The 24445-nt window shown below is 43.0% G+C and overlaps 1 protein-coding gene across 2 annotated transcripts in view; it reads left to right on the top strand.

Annotated features, from left to right (window-relative positions):
* Positions 1–24445, top strand: part of LOC138566297 (netrin-4-like) — a 429115-nt gene that overhangs the window by 233562 nt on the left and 171108 nt on the right. The window contains exons 4-5 of one of the 2 annotated variants that reach the window (XM_069643401.1): positions 8072–8198; positions 16691–16879. In XM_069643401.1, coding sequence (XP_069499502.1) covers positions 8072–8198; positions 16691–16879 — 316 coding nt within the window. The remainder of the gene's footprint in view (positions 1–8071; positions 8199–16690; positions 16880–24445) is intronic. The other variant, XM_069643402.1, reaches the window with a different exon arrangement.

A 24445-nucleotide genomic window follows, 5' to 3' on the forward strand; every position in this document is an offset into this window, starting at 1 on the left:
TGATGGAGTCAAGAATCAAGTAAACTTCCATGTGCAGAAAGAAAATTGCATACGGGTGATGCACTAAAGAAAATAAGTCATTCAATAATTGTACAGATGCAGTAACGCAAGTAGACTATGCAATCATAGAAGCTGGCTTCACATAGTAAATAGACTGCAGGCGAAGCCACCATTTTATAGAAACTGGTCATCAGAGTCATATATTAGTGAACTCAAATCCACAGAGAAAGAAGGATCAAGAGTTGTGTCGCAGCAAGAAATTAGCAGAGACCGCAGACCTGGATGGTGAAGCTGCTCTGGCTTGGTGTCAAATTTGGAGCAAGCCAAGGCTGGTTATTTATTCACAAAGGCAGTGAACGTGAGAAGCTGAATCCTCCCTTGTTAAGAGCAGAGAAAAGAACACCATGTGTGCCAAGTCTATTCGTTTAAACAACACTTAATTATTGTAAAATGGACCACATCATGGTCTCCTGTCACGTGAGCCAAGGATGAAAATAGAGAAGGTTGTGCAGTCCCAGAACTAAGATAAGTGTGTGCCCATGCTCACTTATATTCCCAGCGATGAGAATACACTACAAGGCCAAGTTCAAAGACAATCATCATGGCAGAAGGCATGGGTGATGAAAAACGCTGGGCTAATTGGATGGGGAGGCAAAGTCATGTCCACCTCCCAGCACCTGGGTATGAGTTTACGTGCTGCTAAGTGAACCGAATGTTCCAGACATGGCACGACCGTGCCAACCAATTGTAGAGGGCCATATAACAAAGAGCCCTAAAGTGTGAGAGCCAATGATAAGTTGCATTATTAATAGTGTTGAAGATGGCTTGCACTAGAGGAGGGCTCAAGTTGTCCACCTGATATTAGAGACCCAATCACAGTCTGATCCCTATAGAAGGTATACTTAGATGTTTCTCTTAGTCCTATCACAATCCCCCATAGGGTTTTTATATTTGCCATGTAGTATGATGTCACGGTTGACAAATCTTTGTTATATAAGTGTGTTTTTATGTAATTTGCTCTGAGAACTCGAGCAAACGTCCATTGATGTCCTTTGTAACTCCCTGTTTTAGATCATTGATAATAAAACAGAAATACTTTGCCAACTTCCTGAGTTGGTCCGAATATTTAGCGTCAGAATTATTCTGTCTACACCCACTGCATAAGTGTTACCAAAAAGGGCTCTAACACCCAGCAGGGATATGAATTTTCACATTCAGTAGATACTTTGCATTTACTGTTTTGTATCAGAAGAGAAAAGATTCATATGTTCAAATTCTGCCAGTAGCAGCTCTTTCTTTTATCATTATACATTCAATAAAATGAATACCATTTAGTTGGGTAATATTGACATATTCTGAAGCTGCTAGTACTCACTATAATGCAATGAATTCCAATCCTTTTCCTACAAGTCTTTCTGTTAAGTGTGAATGTTTGAGTGATTCACACTACAATAGGTGCATCTTGTCCCCCAGCCCCAATTTAGCAATCTAATTGTCCAAAGCAACAAATTAGATCACAAAGTAAACCACATTGCCTTATTTTTAAAGTCTCTTTATATTTTTCATAACATCGCTCACAAGCTGCATTCCATTGTCAATTAACGACTTCACGTAGGTACCCTTATCATCCAGATTTTATTGTTGTGTGCAGTGCTTAATTTGTAAGAAAATAAGTACCAGGGCCCGAATATTTTCTAGCACACCTGTCACACATTGGGGAGGGCAACTCCCTGCCTACTGGTGACACTATCCTTGGCTGCTTCATGCTGTGCCAACATATTTGTGGTTAATGCTGCATCTCCCAGTTCACTGAGGGGGATAGTTCCACTGTGTGATTTACAGATATCAATCAACATAACATATTAATTGTGTCTTAAAATGAACTAAATGTTTATGTGTTTCTTTAAAACACATCATCATTAACATTTTGCTCTGATCCTATCGGTGTCAAGTGGAACATCTTAACCATCTATCCACAGGAAAAAATATCAAGCATGAGCTCCTCCTACAGCAAATTGATGGAAACATGCAGGCAAAGTGATTACTTAACTGATTAACTTGGCTATTGCAGAGGAGCAACTGCATGCCTCTGCAAGAAATCCCACCCCCTACCTCCTATATGTTGGAAGTCTGAGATTGTGCCTTGTTTGACACCAGCAGTTGTGCCAATACCGCAGTTTATATTCGAAAGAAGATACCCATTGAGACAGCCCTATTGAATGTATCCCTGAAGTGATGACAATCTGAGGGAGGAACTCCCTGAAGGAATATGAAAAGGAGCAAAGAGAGAAGCTAGTGACGTCCGTAAGAGACATGTGCGACATCCCTTGATAATGGCTGAAGAGAATGCATGGATGCTACAGAAACTAATGACGTAGCATGGAGTCAAGTGAACTTTTAAATACTAAAAAGATTACATTTGCACGAAGTGCTTCAGAGAATCAACCGTTCAATAATTGTACAGACGCTGAAACGCAAGGTAGACTAAGTCATCCTAGAAGCTGGCTATATGTAGTGAATAGAATGTAGGCGGAGCCGCCACTGTATAGAAGCTAGACATCGGTATCATACATTTTAGTAAGCCAGGGCCCATGAAGAAGAAATGGAGAATTGTGTTGCAGCAAAAATAAGATGAAATTGTGGAGCAGCATGGTGAGGCTGTCTGGCCTGGTATCAAGACTGAAGCAGCCAAGGTCAGCTATCTATTCTTGAAAGGAGTGAACATTCGAATGATGAATCATCGCTTGTTAAGGTGCAAGGAAAGAACACCAAGAGTGCCACGTTTTATTCATTTAAAACATTTAAAACCTAGAAAATTGACCAAATCATGGTCTCCTGTCACATGAGCCAAGGATGAAAATAGAGTCGGACTTGGAGTCCTGAAACAATGATAGTGAGTGCTCGCACTCCCATGTATTCCCAGAGGCAAGGACACTTTGCAAGGCCAAGTTCAAAGACAATCTTCAGCGCAGAAGGCATGGGCGATGAGAGATGTTGGGCTAATTGGGTGGGGAGATAGAGTCAGGCCCACCCCCTGCACCTGGGTCTGGGCTTAAGTGTTGCAAGTGAACCGAATGTTCCAGACATGGCACAAGCATGCCAACCAATTGTAGAGGTCTGTATAAAGAAGGACCTTTTAGTTTGAAGACCAATTGAAAACCGTGTACTTACTGGTTTTGAAGATGACATATTTTAGAGTTAGGCATATATTGTCCACCTGACAGTGGGCAGCCAATCACAATCCCAGTTCCTATGTAATGTATACTTAGATGTTCCCCTTAAGTCTATCACAATCCCTAGTAGGTTTTTCATTATTTGTCATGTAATATGACGTCACCTGTGACGTACTTTTAGTATAAAGTCTATGTTTTGTGAAAATATCGCTTGAGAGAAATTTAGCGAACGTCCGTTGATGTCCGCTGTAACTCCCTGTTTTAGATCATTGATAATAAACAGTACTTAAGCTCACTATCAAACACTGCAGCAAGATTGTCTTGTATAGGTTGTCACTCACAACAGGAACTCCTCTTCGATATTGGCCTTTTCACTGACCTTGCCCCTGTGTTGGGGCTGCTGGCTGGTGACAGTCCTGTTGTTGTCAACCCAACCTGACGGTTATTGAAGTAAATAATTTGCAGCAATGTCATGCAGGCTCCGTAGACCAGTGTGCGGACATGGCCAGCATCAGTGGCCAGCTTTGTCACCGTCCAACTCATTGAGATTCATGAAAATGGATAAACAGCCCTGCCAGCCTGGGTCATCGGGTTCATGAATAACAATTCAGCAAGTCTATGCAGAGACCGTGGCCAGTGCACACTTAAGGGCTCGAAATTAGGTTCAATGAGCAGGAGCTAAAACCAGCTCCTGGGTGTCGGGCATCACCCAGTAAGAGCTGCGGCTAGGTAACTAGGAGCAGGTACACAGAGCACCACAAATCTAACTTCCACATGAGATGCACAGTTGAACCTTTTGGCTATTATGTATGATCCATTATGTTTAAATGTGTCCCAGATATGTCCTAATTCTTCTTTATTAACATTTTCAAATACTCAAAGTTAAGGTCACATATGCATGTTTGTAAGGCACCTTGCACTCGGGAGCCAAACGAAGCTCCTGGCGGCTGCTGGTTTCAAGGTATCCCGGCTCTCCTAGGGTAGAGGTAGGAATTAAATAGGTCCCAGCAGTTTTGAGCCTTGCACTGTTGTTGTTATATAACTATGAATGATTGACTGCCAGTATAATGATAAAGTTGCCAAAACACCATAACATAATTAAGCTGGAATCAGAAATAAGTACAGGGATCAACATGCTTTATAGCACAGTCGTTAAAATGAAAGATGATTATTTTATGGCATAGAAATGCTTTAGGTTCCAGGACAATAGATGTGGGCATTCGTTTGAATTGCCTCTTAACTAGTTACAACGATTCAACGGCCTAAGGTAGTTCAAACATTGGCATGGTCCATGGGCACATGCCAAAGAAACCACCCCAATTAGAGTAAATACATCTCCTTGGTTACAGGGGTCCCTGACTTAGGGCTCATGCACCTTACGTGCAGACCTGGCCTAGCAGGAAATCCTGGCTAGACCACTGCCAGCGCTCCATCGCCCAGCTTTCTCACACTGCTCCATCAAGCTGGGATAGCAGATTATTATAGCAAACCTCCCAGTACTATACATCCCAAAATGGCTTCCATTCGGCATTGATCATAAAATGATGGGGAGTCAATGGCTGCCAGCTCTGTTGGCGAGCCTTTGAAACTGATCCTGTCCGGCTCTGAAAGCGAGCAAGAAGGCACGCAAGGGCACGCCCCTCTCTCGCCTCCCAGCCCCGTCAGTCTCTGCTTGTTTTTCAGTAAGAAAGCAGCCATCCGCTCACTGCACCAGTGGCTGTGCCAGCTGGTCCCAGACGAGCCCTGGCATCAGCTGCTGCGTGTGCACTCGGCTGGCCCCAGGGTAAACGTGTACATGAGAGCCTGACAAATTAGGGACCAAAGGGGCGGGAATGAGTTTATATCAACATGGCTTATCCTACAAGGAACCCCCTAGAAAATGTCCACTCTAGGACTAAAGTGAAGCTGGGTAATTTTGCAAGGTTCATTTCAGCTTGCCTTAGTACACGTTCACGTTCAATATTTGTATATTCGTTATTATTAGTGGTTTGCTCATGAATTTAAATCATATGTAATCTGTGGTCCACAAACTCGTTTGGGACATGCTAAGGCAGGGTTCTGCAACCTGTGGCTCTCCAGATATTTTGGACTGCAACTCCCATAATCCCTTACCATTGACTATAATGGTTAGGGCTCATGGGAGGTGTCCAAAACATCTGGCAAGTCAAAGGTGCAGTCCCCTGTGGTAATGTAACGAAAACCCAAAGTAGTTTTGGATGGACCTGATGCCACCAGCGCTTCTTTACCGCTGGTGGTAACTCCGGGTAGCATTCAACTGCACAGTGTTTTGCTCTGTCTGTGGTATTACTGAATGTGGTGGGGGGTGGTCCCGTCCAGATTGGGGCCAGCTAAAGGGTGCAGACACCTGGTCTACACCTTCCTTGTACCTTAAATAATTCCTGAGCTGCAGCCTTTCAGCGAGATCCTGCTAAGACAGAAAGAAGTTATTCACAAAATCGTATGCTAAGTGTAAAACTTGAGTCGGACCAACCACCGTACCTCGATAGGCATGTTTCCAGTAGTAGTGCGGTAAAAAGGCCCTACAAGGGGACTTTGAAATCTTTTTTAGCCTGTCTCTCCTGTATTCCTTATTGGCCTTGTTAGTCTGGAGGAGCAGTATATTCTCAATGCACGGTTTGGGTTGTTCAGAAAATTCCCATTGAGTATCTTTTTCTTTTATTCATGTTTGATGTCAAAGGGTGGTATATTGTTTCTGAGTCATCATTTCAATATCGGCCAGATTGATGCATCCATCAGACGTTCATCAATGTCATGGTTCTCTTGCAGGGACTGTCCTGCGGGCTGTTTTAGGGACTATCACAGGGACAGTCCTGAGGGCTCTCAAAAGGACTCATAGAGACTGGTATAGTCAATATTTTGAAAGTTAACTTGGTTGACTAAGTTTCAATCCGTGTGCACCCCTCTGACAATTCTTAGTTACAACAATTATAAAAGTCCATAATATGGTAATGAGAACAATCTTCTGATTTAATGTTAGTCTACTGAGTCGAAAAGTGTTTCAAGCCTTATGCTCTTCCTCAGGGATCTTAACAAACAGTTATCACATAACTGTGGAGTGGAGGTTTGTATTCACAATTGTTATTACTGTTCCAGGGGCTCTATATTCTCCTGCATATATTGCATGAGCTCCTTCGATTCAACATGCTTATAAGCAAGGAATCATGTTCACCATCATGGAGCGCGTTATAATGCTCACGTCATTCACTGATTCTCCTGCAATGTGAAACTGCCTGTCCGACACAGCAACAAGTCACTTTCGGAGCACCTGGAACAGTTATAACAATTGTGAATACAAACATGAACACCACACTAATGTGATAACTGTTTAAGAGTCCTGAAGAAGAGCATAAGTCTTGAAACACGTGTCGGCTCCGTTTTCTTTCTTTTTTTTCTTTTTTTTATCGTATTTGGTTTAACAAAACCTTTACATACAGTCTTTTATACATATAATAAACATGACACATTTAAATACCAACATTAAAACTGATAAAACCACCAACATAAAAACCAACATGTTTACATTCTAGTAGAACTCAGAATTTGGATGTAATCTCGATACATAATAAAAAATACAAGGCCTAAAACGGTCTTCAAAACTTTGTGCTATTCAATTCACCAAACCAATATAATATGCTGTGCAAATCATGCAATTCCTGAGAGAATCTTCAGATCATTGTGCAATGGTGCAAATTCACAGATGTATTATTAAGCTGTGCAAATTCCGCAAAATAACTAGAAAGTGCGAATCAAAGCTAAATTTTCATCGCAGTATTAATCAGGTTAGGGTACTATCATAAAGTCCAATAATTAATTGGGAATGAAAACACAATCAGCGAACTTCTTAAGAGATAAAACAGGTTGTGACAAATTTTCATCATTAAGTGCATTAAGATAGGAGGTAAAAAAATCAGTTGAACATTCATTTATACTGCAAATTCACTGCAATATAGAGAGATGTGCAATTCAAAATAAAGGGTCTGATTGACAATTCACAGAAATATGGATGATTTGATCATCCAACAATTAATTTTAGCATCCATCTAGGCTGTGAATATGTGTGCAATATATAAAAGTGTGCATTTCAAAAAATAAAGTCAGGTCGACAGTTCTCAGGTCGACAATTCTCAAAAATAGAGATCATTTTAACACCCAGGATAGCAGTCACTCAAGCAACTATTAAGCTCAAAGAAATAAATTCAGATTCAATTGTTCTCAACAATTCAATAAGTGCAAAAATTACAGGTTTAAATTCTCCTATCATCATTCTACCCCAAAGAAACCATTCCGCATCCTCTAAACATGTGTCCGCTCAGTTTAATGTTCTGTTTACTTTTTGATTTTTTACAACAAACAAAAATAAAAGAGAAAAAAGAAAAAAAAACGGGGTTTAACCCAGTATTGCCAAAAAGAGAGTTGTGCCTTTACCCACTTGGTCGAAAACCTAGCTTAGAATGCAGTCTGTGATAACCAGCAAAAGCCCTTAAATTAAGCTTTCTGGAAACATCTTGGGAGAGTGCATCAAGATGAGCCGGGTAATAGCTTTGTCGACATTGCAGCTTCTAAAAAATAAGCTATTGTTACGCTGGCACTTTTGTGTGAACTCGACTGAATCTGGGGCCTATAAGTCACATAAAGGCCCCAAACAATTTTGATTGGCTTGATGCATGGTCAATATTGCCTCCGTTGATTTGGCACAACGATGCAATGCCACGTAGTGAGCAATGCCACGATACACGTCACCTGCTAGGACTGCTAGTGAGTTGATGCGAGCTGAAGCTCCACCAGAGGCGATCCCAATGCTGTAGACACATAATGTTCTAATATTCTACAATGTTTTTGTGCCAGATTTTTTAAAAATGTGTGTCCCTCTCCAACAGGTTCACGGGAAGTGTGTGTGCAGACATGGAACAGCTGGGGAACACTGCGAGAGGTGTGCGCCCCTCTACAACGACCTGCCTTGGAAACCAGGAGATGGGAGAACCGGAGAACCCAATGAATGTCGAAGTATGTGGGATTCTATTCTTCTGTGCTCTTACGCCCCATCCCCTTTCTTCAATTCCCTTTGGATGTCCAGTGGAGTAGGAGGATAATACCACTGCGGCAGATATCAGAATGGTGACGCTGCTCCTTCCATAGTAGCAATCCCAGAGCCATGCTGCCCTGGCTGCACTTACTCCTGATTGCACTTCCCTCTCCCTGGCACTTCCCCGCCCCTTCTATCCCCTGCACAGTTGCGCTGTCGCACTTGCATGATCTGAATGACACAAGGCCTAGTAAGATTGTTTGTCTTGTCCTCCCACTGTTTCCCTCCCTTGTCTGGTTGCGCCTTGAAACATTTGTGTATAGGCTCGTTATAAATGACATATCACATATCACATGCAGTCAGGACATGCAGTCAGGACAATGCAGCTGTCATCAAATGGCGTCACAAAAAATGTCCATACCCGATACATTTCCTGATCCTAATTGTTGGCCGGATTGTGTAATGTGGCTGACCAACAAAACAGGTGACAAAGTAACGGTTCAAACTAATATTATTAAAAAAATGTTGATTGCTGGGATAAACTCCAAAATTCACTAAGGGTACCCGGTACGGTTTTGATCCTCAATGCAATCAATGTATATTATAAAACAATTGATCAAGACCATACGTGATGGACAGAAAAGATTACATCACATTGCAACCATGTGTTGTACAAAAATAGAAATGCATTATTATACACATTTCATCATTAAATAATTGGTTGTCTCAAAACTAAAAGAGCAACTTAATTTCATAAGCACATGTCTATGTTGGTTTCCCCAACTACACTCAACCTGTTCGATCAGACGTACCTCTACTTTTCCACATTCATACTCCCACACTACTGTAACCATTCATTCATGACCTGTTAGTCAATACAGGTTTTTTACCGAAAGAAACATTTTTGGGTAGTTGTTGTGCACCCTGTTAATCTAAAGGTGTAGCTCTTATTCGACAACAATAGGGTGGTCTACACGTGTTTCGGCCGGACTATGCAGGCCTTTTTGATGTGGCTCTCAGATGATTCCACCCTTCTTCAGGACAATCGTGGGTGTCTAGCTGTGCCCCACCTTATATGCCTTTGTGTGTTAGTTGCTTATCTGCAGGATTGACTCTGGTTGCAGGCTCAAGGTACTTGCAAGATTCTTGTTCTACTTCCAGTGACTATATCAAGTGAAGTGAGACCATTTCATGTGCCGAATCATCCCCATCTTTTCCGTCTGCCTGGTACTGGCTGAGGATGTGCTCGAGGAACTGAGGAAAGCCTCGGCTGACCCGCTTCTCAGTATGTCTGTCCTCTATGTGTGTAGGAACTGGGACCGTCTTCTCTATTCTTGAAGTGACAGTGTTGATCTTGCTTGTTGGATGATGCTGAATATGCTTGTCGTGCTTCGTGTGGGATAAACTCCTGTAAAACCTTAATCTAAAAACATACTAGGGATTGCTCTTTGGGAATAATCTAAGCTAACAGTGTCAGGATGGGCTAAAGGATAACTGTCAGGGTTCTTTCTCTCTTGAGAATATTGGCCTCTCCCAGGTCCCCTAAGATCAACACAGTCTCATGGGTATAGTGCCAAGCTGCATCTTGGCACAAGCTCGCAGGTACAGGGATATAGTGCCCAGTTGCTGCTTTACTCAGGTTATAGTCACAGGAATATAGCACCCATGTGATTCTTTGCCATGCGTCCTCGACACAGGGTTATAGCACATAGCTCTCTATTTGCAATCTAGCCTGTAGGATAGTTTCCAATCCACTTTTTCCTGATCTGGGGTTGCAGTGCCCCAGGTCACTCATAAAGTATATAGGGCCCTTTTCACTCTTAGGCAATATAGTGCCCTTCCCACTGGCAAACAGTTGTGTTCCACTGAGGGAGCTAAGCGGGTCCCACTCCTCAGACCGCCTCTTAGTCTCAGCTAACGCAATTGAGTCAGCCATAACGCAGGTCTACCAAGACAATTCCTTTCATGGTTCACTCATCCTGCTTCTCTGGCAGTGCCCCTGATGCCTGACCTTGTTCCGCTTCCTGTGTTGCTTGCTCCATTCATACTGCTTCCACATCTGCTGTTTCCACTCCTGCTGTCTCCCTTTCTGCTCTCGTAAGAGGCCTTTTATAGGCCCTAACTGTTAGTTCTCTCCTTCGTCCTCTCTTGGATTGGTCACACTCATTCATTCTTTGTATGGGGCCTTCCCATTGGTTGATTTGTTTGCTTCCTTACTTTGATCCACCCATTGCTGTCAATGGGTTGCATGTCATGGAGCTTTCTCAGAGAAAAGATTGCTCCATATGTTCCTAACAGAGATCTTCGTTCCGCTAATCGTCATCTTCTCCGTGCTCCACAGGTTAAGAAGTCTACTATCGGGGCGGGCCTTTTCTGTCGCTGCTCCGTCACTCTGAAACTCTTTGCCCATGGTTCTCAGGCTCATCGATGATCACTTATGTTTTCGTGAAGCTCTTAAAACCTTTCTTTTTCTACACTAGTTGTACTGATCCATTCTTGGATTGAGGTTCCTTCTGTTCTTCTTTAGTGAACCCCCTTGTTTGTTCCTTGTTACAGCACCAAGATACCTTTGGTTGATAGTTGCACGATACCAAGTGTCAGTAACATAAAATAGCATAACATGGCTTCCCGAATGGTTAAAATGCCCGGTGGCCATTATGACATTGGTAGGAAATCCCGCCTTTGTGTTGGCTCCACGTAGTCCCACTTTGTCCGTTTGCCGTGGCTCCCCATGTCCAACCCCTTTGCTATATCCGCAGTGTTTTAAGTGGCATAGGAAATCGAAGGGGGCCTCTAATGCGTTGTGATGGAATATTTGGGGGCGGGCTCACAAATGGTCTTGCACAGCATCAAATTCCAAGCAGCTAATAAAGCTTTCAAAGAGGACTGGCCTGTGTAATTTAAGGAGTGATCTAACAGAGCCAATCAAGTTTACATATGTGCAATGAAAGGGCATACATTCTGGTTTAAAAGATACATTTAAATATGGTTAATGTGTGTAAATATTTTGACCAAAATAAATATATACAAATATGAAACAGAATATCATGTCAACAGGGGTCAGTCCACCATACAATTCCACAGTTCTTCGGAAAGAAATCCATTATTCAAACATACTAAATAAAGGAATTCTAATGATAACACTTTAATACAATGTGTGGCAAACATCAATGTATTCTCTTATAATTTCCCTTTCCTGTTTGAAAAGTAACTAAATTTCACATTTCTTTAACTGATGTTGTGAATGTGATTCTAAACATTACGGGAGGAGGGGGGGGGTGAGTTTGGAGATCCCTGGCTAAAGGGCAATATTTGGAGACTGCCTGGGATAAGCCCTGGCTAGTCCTGGCCCACTTAAAGCCATGTATATCCGTTTGGCATAGCTACCAGCATGAGACTTCCATCCCAAGGGAAAGGGAAAGGGTAATAGATCTATGCAGGGTAGAATGACATGCGGGGCAGGGGTGGGGCACAAATACAGACAAGTTAAACAGACACAACCTTCACACTGCCAGCAAACCCTGCAAGCCAGCAAACCATAGAATGAACATAAAGGTTCACTGTGGTATAGTCAGATCACAAATTCTAGATCTAAAACATCCTTTCTAGATAATACTCTGATTAATAAACAGCTGGAGAGGGCGATGGGGCGGGGCTGGTACGGGTGTGTGCTTTATCAGTGTGCATCTCCTAGTGTTAAGCACGTTCCACCTTAACCACTAGCCCACAAACTAGGTGACACTCCCTTTCATTCACCAGAATTACAAGTTCTCTCGTCTGATGGTGGATATAGTAAACTCGCCAGATTTAAGAGAGCACCCCCATTGATGTAAATCGTTTGCATCAAATACATTGGTATTAACTCTTCACAAGTCAATTATTCACGTCATGAGCCATGTGAAGAAAAGGTAAGAATCAGGCTTTTGCGCACTGTCTTAAAGTCAGATTTAAGACTCCATCGCAAAGCCTTGAGGGGTCTCTGTGACTCAGGAAGGCAGGATTACCAGGGCAACATTTCCAGAGCTGTGAGCTTCCTTGAGGTTGTACAAGGTGGGAGCTGCATGTGTCCCTTCCAAATCCGTGGCCATGTCCTCAAATGAATGATGAGGCCCAGAGCCAGGAGACCCAGTATTCAGAATGAAACCCTTGCTCGGTTGTCAATATCTGATGCCTAACTCATACCTGCAGATTGGGGACGAGTTTCGCATCTGGAGGGAGTTCTGTAAACATTTGGCTCTCCAGATATTTTGGACTACAGGTCCCATCAGTCCTAACCAGTATAATCAATGGTGATGGATCATGGGAATCTTGGCTCATCTGAAGAGCCACATGTTGCACACTCAGTTTATCACAGAAACTTTAGACTGAAAATGTTTTTTTTGTAAAGAGTTTATTTATTGTTATTTATTTTTGCATTTGTAAAGCGCATTAAACCCTCAGGCATCAAGGCACTGGTTACCGGTTTCAAATAGAAAATCACAGAAAAAATAGAGATTATAGTGCAGAAAAGGCAGTCTCTTTAAATGGTAAATAGCAAGGTCTTGAGGTGTTGCCCAGTATGTGAGTTCCGATCTAATGTGGGCAGGGATGGGATTCCAGTTCTTGGCAGCAGAGACTGAGAAGCTTGTCCCACCAGCTCTGTTTCTCCTGAATCTTCGGATGGTCAACAAGTTAGTACACGTGGAGCGAGTAAGTCTTGACATTTGTAATTTAGAAAAGTTTGCAGGTATGTACTTAGGAGCTGGATTGGAAAGACATTTGTGCTTGATGGCTAGGGATTTGAACATAATGCGTTCCTTGATAGGTAGGTCGTCAATCAATGGACCTCTCTTCTAATTGAAGAGATGTGATCTCACTTGGAAATGTTAAGTGCCACCCTGGGACCTTTATTCTGAATGGTTTATAGGTTTTTTAGGTAACGAGCAGAGGTCCTGGCAAAAAAGGCGTTACAGTAATCCAGCATCGAGCCTATCAGGGATCTGGCTATGGGGACACAGTCGTCGACAGGAAAGGTCTGCATGCATTGAGTAGTTTAGAAGTGTCTGCTGCCAAAGAGGCAAATGCACTAACCTGTCTTGTGAGGGGAAGGGTGGCATCGAGGTAGATGCCTAGTGTTTTAAACTGCTGGAGACCTGAATACAGTTACCCTCAATGCTGAATGATTGATTTGTAGGCTGTTCTGATTTTTTTGAGTGAGGTGTCAGAACCCACCATTAGAACTTCTATCTTTTCGTCATTAAGACAAAGATGGTGGGAAGCCATCCACATCTGGATGGTGTGGTAGATGGGCAGTAAATTGTCTGAGTTTGTGTCACAGTTGCCGGTGAGGGGGGGGGGGATCTGAGTGTCATCCGCATAGTTTGTGTATGAAATTCCTTTGAAGTCAAGCAGGTTGAATAAAGGCTTGGCGAATATATTCTAGAGTGTCGGTGAGATACACAAACCTTGGCGGACACCGCACAGCACTGTGGCTGGTGGAGCTGAGGCGCTAGGTGAGAAGACGCTCATGCTTCTCTCGAACAGGAAGGCTGAGATCCAGGCTATGGCATCAGGGGAGAAGCGGGCTGGAGAGGCCAAGTAGTGTTTACACAGTATTTAGTGGTCCACTAAGTCAAATGCTGCTGATAGATCGAGGAGTAGTAGGGGGGCTGCCTTACGAGCATCTTTGATATCATCTAGTTGAATCTTTAGATCCAGAAGGGCTGATTCAGTACCATGGCCTGGGCGGATGCCAATTGGCCAAGGCCCAAGAGGTTATGAGTTTCTAGGAAACTCTGGATCTGAAGGTAGGCTGCCCTATCCAGATGATTTTTTAGCACAAAGGGTTCTGTGGTGATAGCCTTATAGTTGGTAGGGACGTTGGGATCCAGAGTGTTTTTTTTTTGTAGAGGGAGGGCCCAAGCCTTTGCAAGGCTGGTTGGCACTGAGCAGGCCGTGAAAGATGAGTTGATAGGAGTGGTAAGAAATGGAGCTATGTCTTCTGCATAGTCTTTAATGACAGCTGCAGGGCAGATGACACCCTGACATCGTGAGAGTTTAAGGCCTTTGACAATTTGGGTGGCTTCCAGAGTGGAGATCAGTTTAAAACTGAAAAAGGGGACATGGAGAGGGAGGGCTTGTGGTTTAGCAGATTCAATAGCAATGGTACCCAATGCAATTGTTTTGTCAGTGATATTTTTTTGGTGCATGTCAGTTTTAAGAAAGAGGGCATTTTGGATGTTGTAGCACCAGGTGATATCTTAGATGCAGTTGGTGGACATTTGTACCGGCGAGTCAAGTTCACGCATAATGGCGAAAAGCTCTCTAGTTCAGTTTTTTTAATCCTAGAGTTATATGCTGTTTTATTTTCTGAAATTATATATTTTCTTTAAATGTTGGCTGCCAGTGTGCAGCAGGTTTTGTTCTCTGCCGAAGGGAGATTTCTCCGCCGAAGAGAGATGGTTCCATTTAGCAACCGGCTGGCGCTTAAGAAGGTGAAAGGTTTTGAGTTTTAGCGTTACGGTGTAGGCTTGCTTTTGCTTTTCTTAGGGTGAAGGGTGCCAGGGAGTCAATTTGGTGTTGAATTCTAAACTAAACATGGGACTGTGAAAACATCCAAAATGTCTTATGAGGAATACTGCAGGAGACCTGACATATGTTGCTGCAGGCAGTAGACAGACAGAACCGAGTGGCAGTGTACAGTAGTAGGTCCAGCTCCCAGGTCGGGATCCCTGCTAGCACTTGATGAGTCTGCAGAGCAGGACATCGCTGAGAGTGTTGTGATATGTGTCCCTATCATCATGGCTACTGCATGGGTTTCTGAGACACTAGCCGAAGTAATATGTTCTTGCAACTTTGCCTTGCCTACATAACCAAGATGCCTTGCTGCTTTTAGGAGAAATTCAGCAACGCCTGCATGTAGTGCCTATTGGGTCACAATTGGCTACATATTTCAAAATGGTTAGCGTCTAAGAGTGCTTCAAATCTCAGGGAATGATATTTAAAACCACTGCTCTCATGGTTTAGCTGGTTGTAGCATTTGCTGCATATGTCATAATAGTGACCATTCATATATTGCACACCACAAAGTAACTTGTTTCTTCCCTCAATTATGGCAGTTCTTCTTCAAGGCAGAGCCCTCGTCTAATCTCAGTATCTGTTCTAATAAGTGACTTCTGATCGATATCCCCTATTTATGGTAAACATAACTTATTTATGTATTTATTTTTGCATTTATATAGCGCGCCAAACCCTCAGGCTTCATGGCACTTGTTACTTCCAGGTTGTCCCTTGTATGTATTTTGCTGGCCCTTGAGTATTCTGTGAGGCTGATCATCAGAGTGGTAGATCTATGCTGCAATATGTGCACCTATGCTATGCAGCTACTTAACGGCGTCCTACACCTATACTACAGCCTGCACACCTTCCTCGTGCTGATATTATTACAACGTCTCCTGTACCTATGCTAGAACACAAGTACTGTGATCGTGGGCTGGTAATGCTGTCCTTGAAATGCAACTTGTTTAGCATTCTGACTACAACACAGATAGAGGCGGGCTCAGCGATCTTCCAGGCAGTTCACACGCATATTGTGATCACTGCCAGGACAGCCTATCAGGATATTAGAGACCTTCATTTCTTTGGCTGGGAGGGGAGTTGAACATATGCCTGTGCCCCCAAAGTCTCCAAAACCTACCAAATGGATCTGCTTAAGAGTTCCTTGAAAGTTCCCTAGGAGGGTGACCCATGACCAGGGGGTGACAATGTTGATGCCTGTCAAAAATAACTGAAGCCCTTAAGTGCTAAGGACGAGTATGCTCATCCTGTATTTGCCTAGACTTGCATAGAGATCAGCATTTAATCAAGCAAGGATGAAGAAGTATTTGCCGTTAGGAGTGTGTGTAATAGAACCGGTATTGGCAGATGAGTCACTGAGTGAGTAACTGAGGGAGTGTCTATGTGTATGGGACCTGGTAAAATGGATTGATAGTCTTAACCCCTTAAGTGCCAAGGACGAGCATGCTCGTCCTTTTTGCATAGACTTGCATAATAGCATTAAGGACTGCATGCAATACAGAGGGAGTGCAAGGATACCATAGAGAGAAGGAAAGGTGAGTGTTTGGACTGAAAATGTGGGGGAGGGATTGAGTGACTTAGTGGGAATGAGATGGTGCAAGACTAAGGGTGGGAGTGACTAAGAGAAAATGTGAGGATAGCTCAATGGCGATGTGCTCGGATTTGGAACAAGGCTATGCCGATCCCTGGTTCTGCTCTTAGAAGTTGTTGGAGTCCGGCATTGCGCGTGATATAAGTCACTACTAATAATAATAATAATAATACAGAATGGAGTGACTATGCTGTTTAGCAGCGTAGACTAAATAGCAGTTCTCTAGTAGGCGTAGCGGGAGGAACCCCTGGAGGAGATAGAAGGGTGAGAAACGTGACATGAGTACATATGAGCTTTAAGCACCTGTTGCCCTGTTCTCTTTCCAAGAATGCCGCTGCCACAACCATTCTGAGAGCTGCCATTTTGACTTGAGCGTTTGGCTGGGCTCTGGAAAGAAGAGTGGCGGAGTGTGCGACCAGTGCCAGCACAACACAGAAGGGTATCGCTGCCAGAGGTGCCAGTCTGGATTCTACAGGGACAGCAGCGTCGCCATCACGGCACCCACCGTCTGCAAGCGTAAGACAATGTTAGCTTCTGTTCCTTCTCCCAGTAATAAGGTTCGGACTGGCTTATATGAAATAGGACAATGGCTGCAGGACCAGCCCAACAGCCCTGTGTTGTGTGGTCCAGTTTTTTGAGTTAATATGTATTTATTTATCTGTATATATAGTTTGATGAGTTAGTGTACTGTGCAGCTGGTATTTTTGAGCAATGTTACTGGTCCACAGTGCATGAAAATGCACAATTTGCCACAAATTGTGCCAAATATGTGTAAATAATTCATATTAAAGCAACTGACGGTAGCCGTGCTGGTAAAAAAAGCATGCCTGCCGCCGGAGTCGTTTTCTTTCCGGCGCCTGGGAATGGGGAATTACCGGGGCATTGCAGCCCCGGCGCTCCAGATAATACCCATTGCAAGTCGCTGGAAAAAATGACTCCCTATTCCCATTCAAGTCCCATAGGACTCAATGGGAATGGGGAGGACAGAAGCACTGGCACTGTTGATGACGTTGCCGGTGCTTCCGTCAGAGCCTGCGAGCGGGAGCCGTTCCGCCCACCAAGTCAGACCTGGCGGAGGGGACAGCACCCGCCCGCAGGACTCAGAGTATGCCCGTCCAGTTACAACGGTGCCGGTAGCTTGCCGGCACCGTTATCACCGGACGGGAATACTCATAATGAGGCCCATGGACCGTGATTTGTGAATGTGAACCATTTTCATAATACCAGGGCCCATTTCATTGTCCCACTACACCTTGTCATCAACTGCAGGCTGACAATAGAGTGTCATTCCCATCCCTGAACTACATCACCAGCCGCCATTCCCCGGGGTTCCTTTTCCTTTTGAGAACCCTGCCATGGATCGAAAGCTGCCATCTGCCATGCGGTCCCCAAGAAACGTTAATGACCATATAAATGGGGCTGTTTGAACTGTAGGGGTAATTCGGCTATCCAGATTACCTCAAATTCCCATAGTGGGAAAAATTTGCTGGGATTAAAAAACAAAACGACTCCTGGGAGCTCTGGTGCAATAGAAAAGAAGTAAAAAGTGAACAAGTGGAAAATTGAGCATTTTTCCTGAAAGTGAACTTGTAGGGATAGAACTAGTTTCAGGCAAAATTGATTAAAAGAAGTGAGGCTTAACCCAGCACATGTTCCAGGTTGGAACCCGCGCAAGTTGCTACTGGACCCACGAAATTCTACTTAAAAAAGAAATGTAAAAAACGAATCAAGATGCTCTTTCTATCCTTGCAGGCCCACCCATTTTACCTGAGAGTTAAGTTCAAATGCCTCAATACTGCACTTTGAGAATCTGTTATTTAAAAAAAAATATTTAAGAGGGAATATTGCTTAACAATTGTTTAACTAAAATCAGCACCAACATACCTGCCATAACTGTAGAGGCAATACCGTCATGACTGAAAATTAAAATGGATGCCCTTCACAAGATGTCTGCCACTCTGAACATGTAGAACCTGCTGTCGGCCTGCTGTAGGCCGGAGCGGGGAGGACCACTTGTCACCAATGGGTTAGACAGTAACATATGACGTGGCTCTAGATACACTCACACATTTTCAACTAGTTCCACTGAAGAGTAATAGAATGCTCAAAAGCCCATGTAATATTTATTTTGGAGCAATTCTTCAGGTTGCAATGTTACAGAGGAACTCCGAAGCACAGAGCTCTCAAGTTTCCCCTTGCCAGGATTGAGAAGGCCCACCAGTCCTGTTTGGAGTGCAGGGGATTGTCAGTTTCCTAAGTTGCAAATGAGAAAGTTAAAACTGCATGTCCCAGAATTCAAAGGAAAAGAATTAAGACTGGGTGACCTTCTCACACACGGCAAAGGGCAACTTGAGAGTTCTGATAAGAAGGGATTCCTTGAAAAAGAATCTTAGGTTGAAATTGAGAAACGGCAATAGACTCACTCTGATGCATGGTAAGCGCACACAACAGCAGTCAAGGCACTGTGTGAGGATAACAAGGCTGAGTAAACGCAAACATTTCATTCTGTTGTGTTACCCGCAGTACAGCATAAATAAATACATCCTTCTGCAGTAATAATGCATATAAAGAACAGGTTATGCACAGGATTCTCTAACTCCAGGCCCGGGGGCCAGATCCATGTTGGATTTTCAGGATACCCCTCATTGATATTCATGAGATCAATTTACATACAATGATTCTAAATGTATGCAATTCTTTTCGAAGTTGTCACATACAGGAGCATGAGTGAAGCTCCTATATACTCATATGAATAAAATAAATTAGCATGACTTATAATGGCAATGGCAGAATTATGAAAGACGGCATAACCTGAATTAAGCCAGTGATATAAAATGAGTAAATTAAACAATCTTCTATTCACTGAATTAGCTCTCATCATAAGTAAACCAATTCGCATAATATCACTAGGCATGACAGAACCGTTAAACCATAACGTCCAGAGTAACATGTATTAAAATAACCACATCAGATTGGAAACTAGCATTAATGGTAGAAATGTTTGGGCTAGAATATTCCACAAAGGCGAAATAAAAATCTAATTATGCAGCAGAGAATATGTGATTGTTTAATAGAACACAATATCAAAGCGTAAACAAGATGATATGCTTCTTAATGGTTGTTCTTTAAATGGTATTGTTTACTTATTAACAATATTAGGTTGAGCAGTATGGTCTCATCTATCTGTTTCTTTAATTAATTTAAGAACAAACACTAACTGGCGCTCAAACAGTATTCAAAAGCTATACATAAACAAATTGCTTTGAAAAAGATTGCCCCGGCAAAAGGCGTGTCAGATGACGAAAAGGTTTAAAAATGGAAGTCTCTTGGGAAACCAATGTGCTGCCATATTGTAATAGTTTATGAAAAGAACAATATAACAATACATTAATATACCCACATAGTTCGAGTAAAAATATGGGTTTCCTACCAGTACTCTGGTCTTACTACTACTAGTTATATAACTAATGTTAGTCCTCCTACCACCAGTGCCACTAATTCTGCTATGATTCCAACTACTAGTATTAGTACTCGTCTCCTCCTCTTACTACTACTAATCCTGGTTCTACTCCTACTACTTCACCTGCTAATATTACTGATGTATAAGCCCTAGGCTTATCACCAAATAATCCAACAGGGAGTCAGGCAGCAGAGGTATAGACATGGTTTATTTCCCTACAGCTGTGCAGAAAGAGGTCTTGAAACCAGCACGATCTCCCCGTCCCCAAATATTTCCAAACGAGCATCGAAACCTCAAGGTTTTTATACATTCATACACACTAAGTTTCAAACAGAAAAGTCAGTATAATAAATTTATCAATGAAATTAAATTCCTACGGGTACCTATTGGTTGCATGACTTTACAAGACCACCTGAGCCTGGAGTAAATCCACTCACTTCACATAGACCACCTTCCCTGTAGGAGTGTTCCATTACAGCTGGTCAGATAGCACAGCGTGCTCAGTGCTCACTTCTGCCGTTTGTGAGTAGCCGGCTGACACAGGTTCGAGTCCTGGCAGCGTTTACTCAGCCTTCCGTGCTTCCGAGGTCGATAAATTTAGTACCATGTAGTGGGAAATTATTATATCAGCTGTTATTACAGTGCTTTGATGCCCTCGGGTGAGCTAGCGCAATATACAAACTGGTATTATTATTAGGTCATGGGGTTGGAGCTTAATGGAACTGTGGATCTCTGTGCTGGCTTACATACATTGGTTTGTCCATACATTGTGGATATTAGTCTGGTTGATGTTATGTCTCCAGCTGGCTGTGTGACGGGGTACAAAGGGACAGAGCTCCTGCAGTCCCAGTTCTGGGAATGTGTGGCTTTTCAGGTGATTGGAACCCTGTTGTACGATGGCGCTAGATCAGGTATTTACCTGTTTCTATTAGGAGTGCTCTGATTCATTCTTCAGTAACAGTTGACACCATTTTGGCTTTGAGAACAGAATGTCTTTATTATGCCAAGTGGTCAATTGTACTTTTTAGTTACAAATATTTGTCACTTGTATGACATACATCCTGGTGTACAATGTATTCAGACTAAGGTCATAAGCTGCTTGCTTATAGTTTCAGTGCTGACACGTGTTTCAACCAAAGGTTTTTCTCAAGGCAAGAACATGGTAGTTTCTGTTCCCATGTGGGTCTTGGTCAGTTGTGGATCGTATATGGTTGGCTGGGTAGAATCCAGACATCCAGCTAACCAGGTGATCACCATGAGACCAGCAGCGCTCCCTCAAACCAGCAGGGCACCGATGCTACCCAGCCAACCATATATGATCCACAACTGACCGAGACCCACATGGGAAACGAAACTACCAATTCTTGCCTTGAGAAAAACCTTTGGTTGAAACATGTGTCGGCACTGAAACTATAAGCAAGCAGCTTATGACACTGAGCAGCACAAAACCACAGACTCAGATTTCACATGACTGGTGGGCTGGTGCTCAGATACCTGAATCCACCCTTATTGCATAATGCACAGTGTTTAGGTGGGTGACCCATACCTGTGCTTTAGACTGTGGCCTACCCCATTCTCACATGGCAATATGGGTAGACGTGCACCTGCCAACCAATCACTAGCTGTTTCATGCCACCTGTTCTAGCATGGCTGTGGCAACTGTGTCATTGCTGCAGTGGTGCCGGACACCAACCATGCTAGAGATGCTGCTCGAATGCTACAACTTGTTTCATACTAATTGCTCTGTTGAGTTTGGCCACATCCTATCCATCTCACTACATATGTAGCTGCTGCTCGGCGATTCTATAATCTCGTGCTTTTAATTGTTCAATCTGTCTGATGTCTGTGAATTATGATCTCTGATGGCAGTGCACCTGAAGCACTCGTGAGTCCATGTTCACAATGGTTTAAGGCACTACACTCCTCTCAGATAACATGAATCATTGGGTGGACACCCATTATTTTGTCGTTAATGACTTACAGCGAAGATCATTCCAGATATTACCTGACAGGTGAATGCGTCTTACTCTATCTTTGACCTATTTAGCAATTTATCTTGATTATTGAAAATAATATACATTTTTCTTAATTAAATGTTTTATTGGTTTCAAAGTCAAACAAACAAAATATATTGTAAGTAAAAACAAAGTAAAAACCTTTAACATTACAACATGAACATTTTTTCCATAATCATTCTTTATCTATCACAACAGCACATCCTTAAAACTGGATTCATTTCCTCCTATCTAGACACTGGTCGTAGCACAAATTCCAACATGTTCATTACAGCAAATACCAATCTGGTCTATTACCCTATTAACACCTATTCCCACCATTCCATTGGATTAAGGGTTTCACCCATCGATTCAAACCCCTCCAAGAAGGCACTTCTAATTTGCTTTAATGATTCACAATCAGTCATCAGATGCATTGGGTGTTTCAACAGTATCACTGTTCTTACAATAGCGACACTGAGAGTTTTCCACTCCTGGGGTTTTTCTTAACCATTTCACATCCTTAGTGTCCAAGATGTTTAAGCGGCATCTAAGCAATACGTCTCGAATAATGATTTGCATGCACCCGCATTTCCGTTGACTGTGCATGTGCTCTGCATGGGATGTATAGCAGAGCCCACCACTGTAGACAGTTGCTCCTGGGGTGGATTTAGTGATCTATACTAGCTGCCTTTCCACCTTTAGCACAGCGCCCCATAGAATATGGATGAGTCTGACGAAAAATGTGGTCCAGCTGTCACATAGTCACTGACATCTTAATTCCCACCTTGCCTAAATTTACAGCACTGTGAAGCCATAACCCATAACAGAAGGCACTATACAAATACAACATAACACTTGAAACACATCACTGCCATTCTCAGTGATCTACACTGGGTACTGATAGCTTTCTGTTTGAAATACAAGTTGGCCATTTATTTTGTTTTTAAGCTTTGCAGGCAGTATTGAATCTTCACCTACACGACCAAGAGGGCCACTAAGCACTACTTGAGACCCACAGAGTCATTATACTGACCCTGGGGTAGGCGGCACCATCTTGATTGTGCTTCAAAAATAATTGACAGCCTTCTAGCTGCCCTAAGATGTACCCCGACTTGCCTCATTCTGCACACACTGTAAAGTACATGTATTCACAGTAATGTGTGATGTAATAGGTATTTTGTATGGTGCATTGTATGCCCCTGCAATAAAGGCCAAAAACCTTCCATTTCTGTCAGGATACAACTTTTCAGGAGATTTCTGAGTTAACAAACCGCAAAGTAAGGGGGCCAAATTACATCAAGTAACCCTCCAACTCCCTCAGGGTCACTCGCTTCTCCAGGCTGGGGGCCTCCCTCTGGAGCAGCCTCCCCACCTCTCTGAAACTTGAGGAGAACCATCTCTGGTTCTGGAAGCACCTCAAGACCTTCCTCTTTGCTTCTGCCTTTGCTCTTCCACTCTCCTGCTGATCTGTCTGCTTCGGCACCTGGCTACCCTCTGATCCGTACCCAGATCTCTGCCTACCCAGCCCCATACCCGCATTTCTCCCTGGCAACCCTGCACTTGGGTCTGTGTCTGCAACCCTACAGTCCCTTTCTTGCACTTATTAGACACCCCCTGTCTTCACCTTATTCTTGCACGTGCCACCTGCTGGCTGCACCACTACCTGTTTTTGTTTTGATCACATGTTCAGCACTTTCCACTCCTCCCCTGCCCCTTGCACTTTCCCCCTTCCCTCTCTGCACGATCTCAATTTCACTAGGCATAGTAAGATTGTTGGTTTGTCCTCCCTAGTTCCCCTCCCTTGCCTTGTCGCGCTCTGAAACACTTGTGTATGGGCGTGATATAAATAAAATATCATATCAAGTGAGTGGTGAAAATTAAGATTGTACTGCTAAATTGCCTTTCTGTTTACTGTTTTGCTCAATTTGTGCTGATTTCCATGGGAATATATTTATTGCACATGGTGTTATCATATAGCAGTGGATCCACATGTTATCTGTGTTTTTTGTTTTTTAATGTGTAGTTAAAGTGAGAAAACATTGATTACAAGCATTGGAAATGCCAACAGTGTTGACTTTTTGTGTAGACATGGCAAAGGTTTTTACACGGTACTGCCGTATGTGGTATTAACTAGCCATTGATGGTAGCAGCTGCAAAATGGTGTGAGTACCTCGGCATCTAATAGAAGTTCCTGGCAAATGCCTAATACTTATACACAAGCCAAAACTGTTGGCTTTGCCATTGCTTGTGTTATCAGGACTTCAGTGAAGGACACACATAGTGCTTATAAATCGGGTGTCTGAAGGGAGACCTGGTTAAGACTTTTTTATTACACCGGTAGTGTGTTTACAGCTCCAGTTAAGTCAGTAAATCTGAGAAGATGGCTTTGAAAAAAACACTGGCAGGAAGTTTGATGGGAAGACTTGACAAAGTTAGCTCCAAGAGATCCAGGAGGATGTGTTTTGGGTGGGGTTGGGCAGGTAGAAGGGGGGTGGGAATGGCCATGGCTATGTGCAGTCAATGGTTCAATAAATAACCAAACAACACCTACAAGCTTTGTGTCCCTCCTCATATGCTATTTCTTCCTAGCTGTACTCTAATGCAATCATTTTGGTTTCTAGGTGG

The sequence above is a fragment of the Ambystoma mexicanum genome, chromosome 2p (assembly GCF_040938575.1).
Source record: "Ambystoma mexicanum isolate Mex_15411 chromosome 2p, UKY_AmexF1_1, whole genome shotgun sequence".
Lineage (NCBI taxonomy): Eukaryota > Metazoa > Chordata > Amphibia > Caudata > Ambystomatidae > Ambystoma > Ambystoma mexicanum.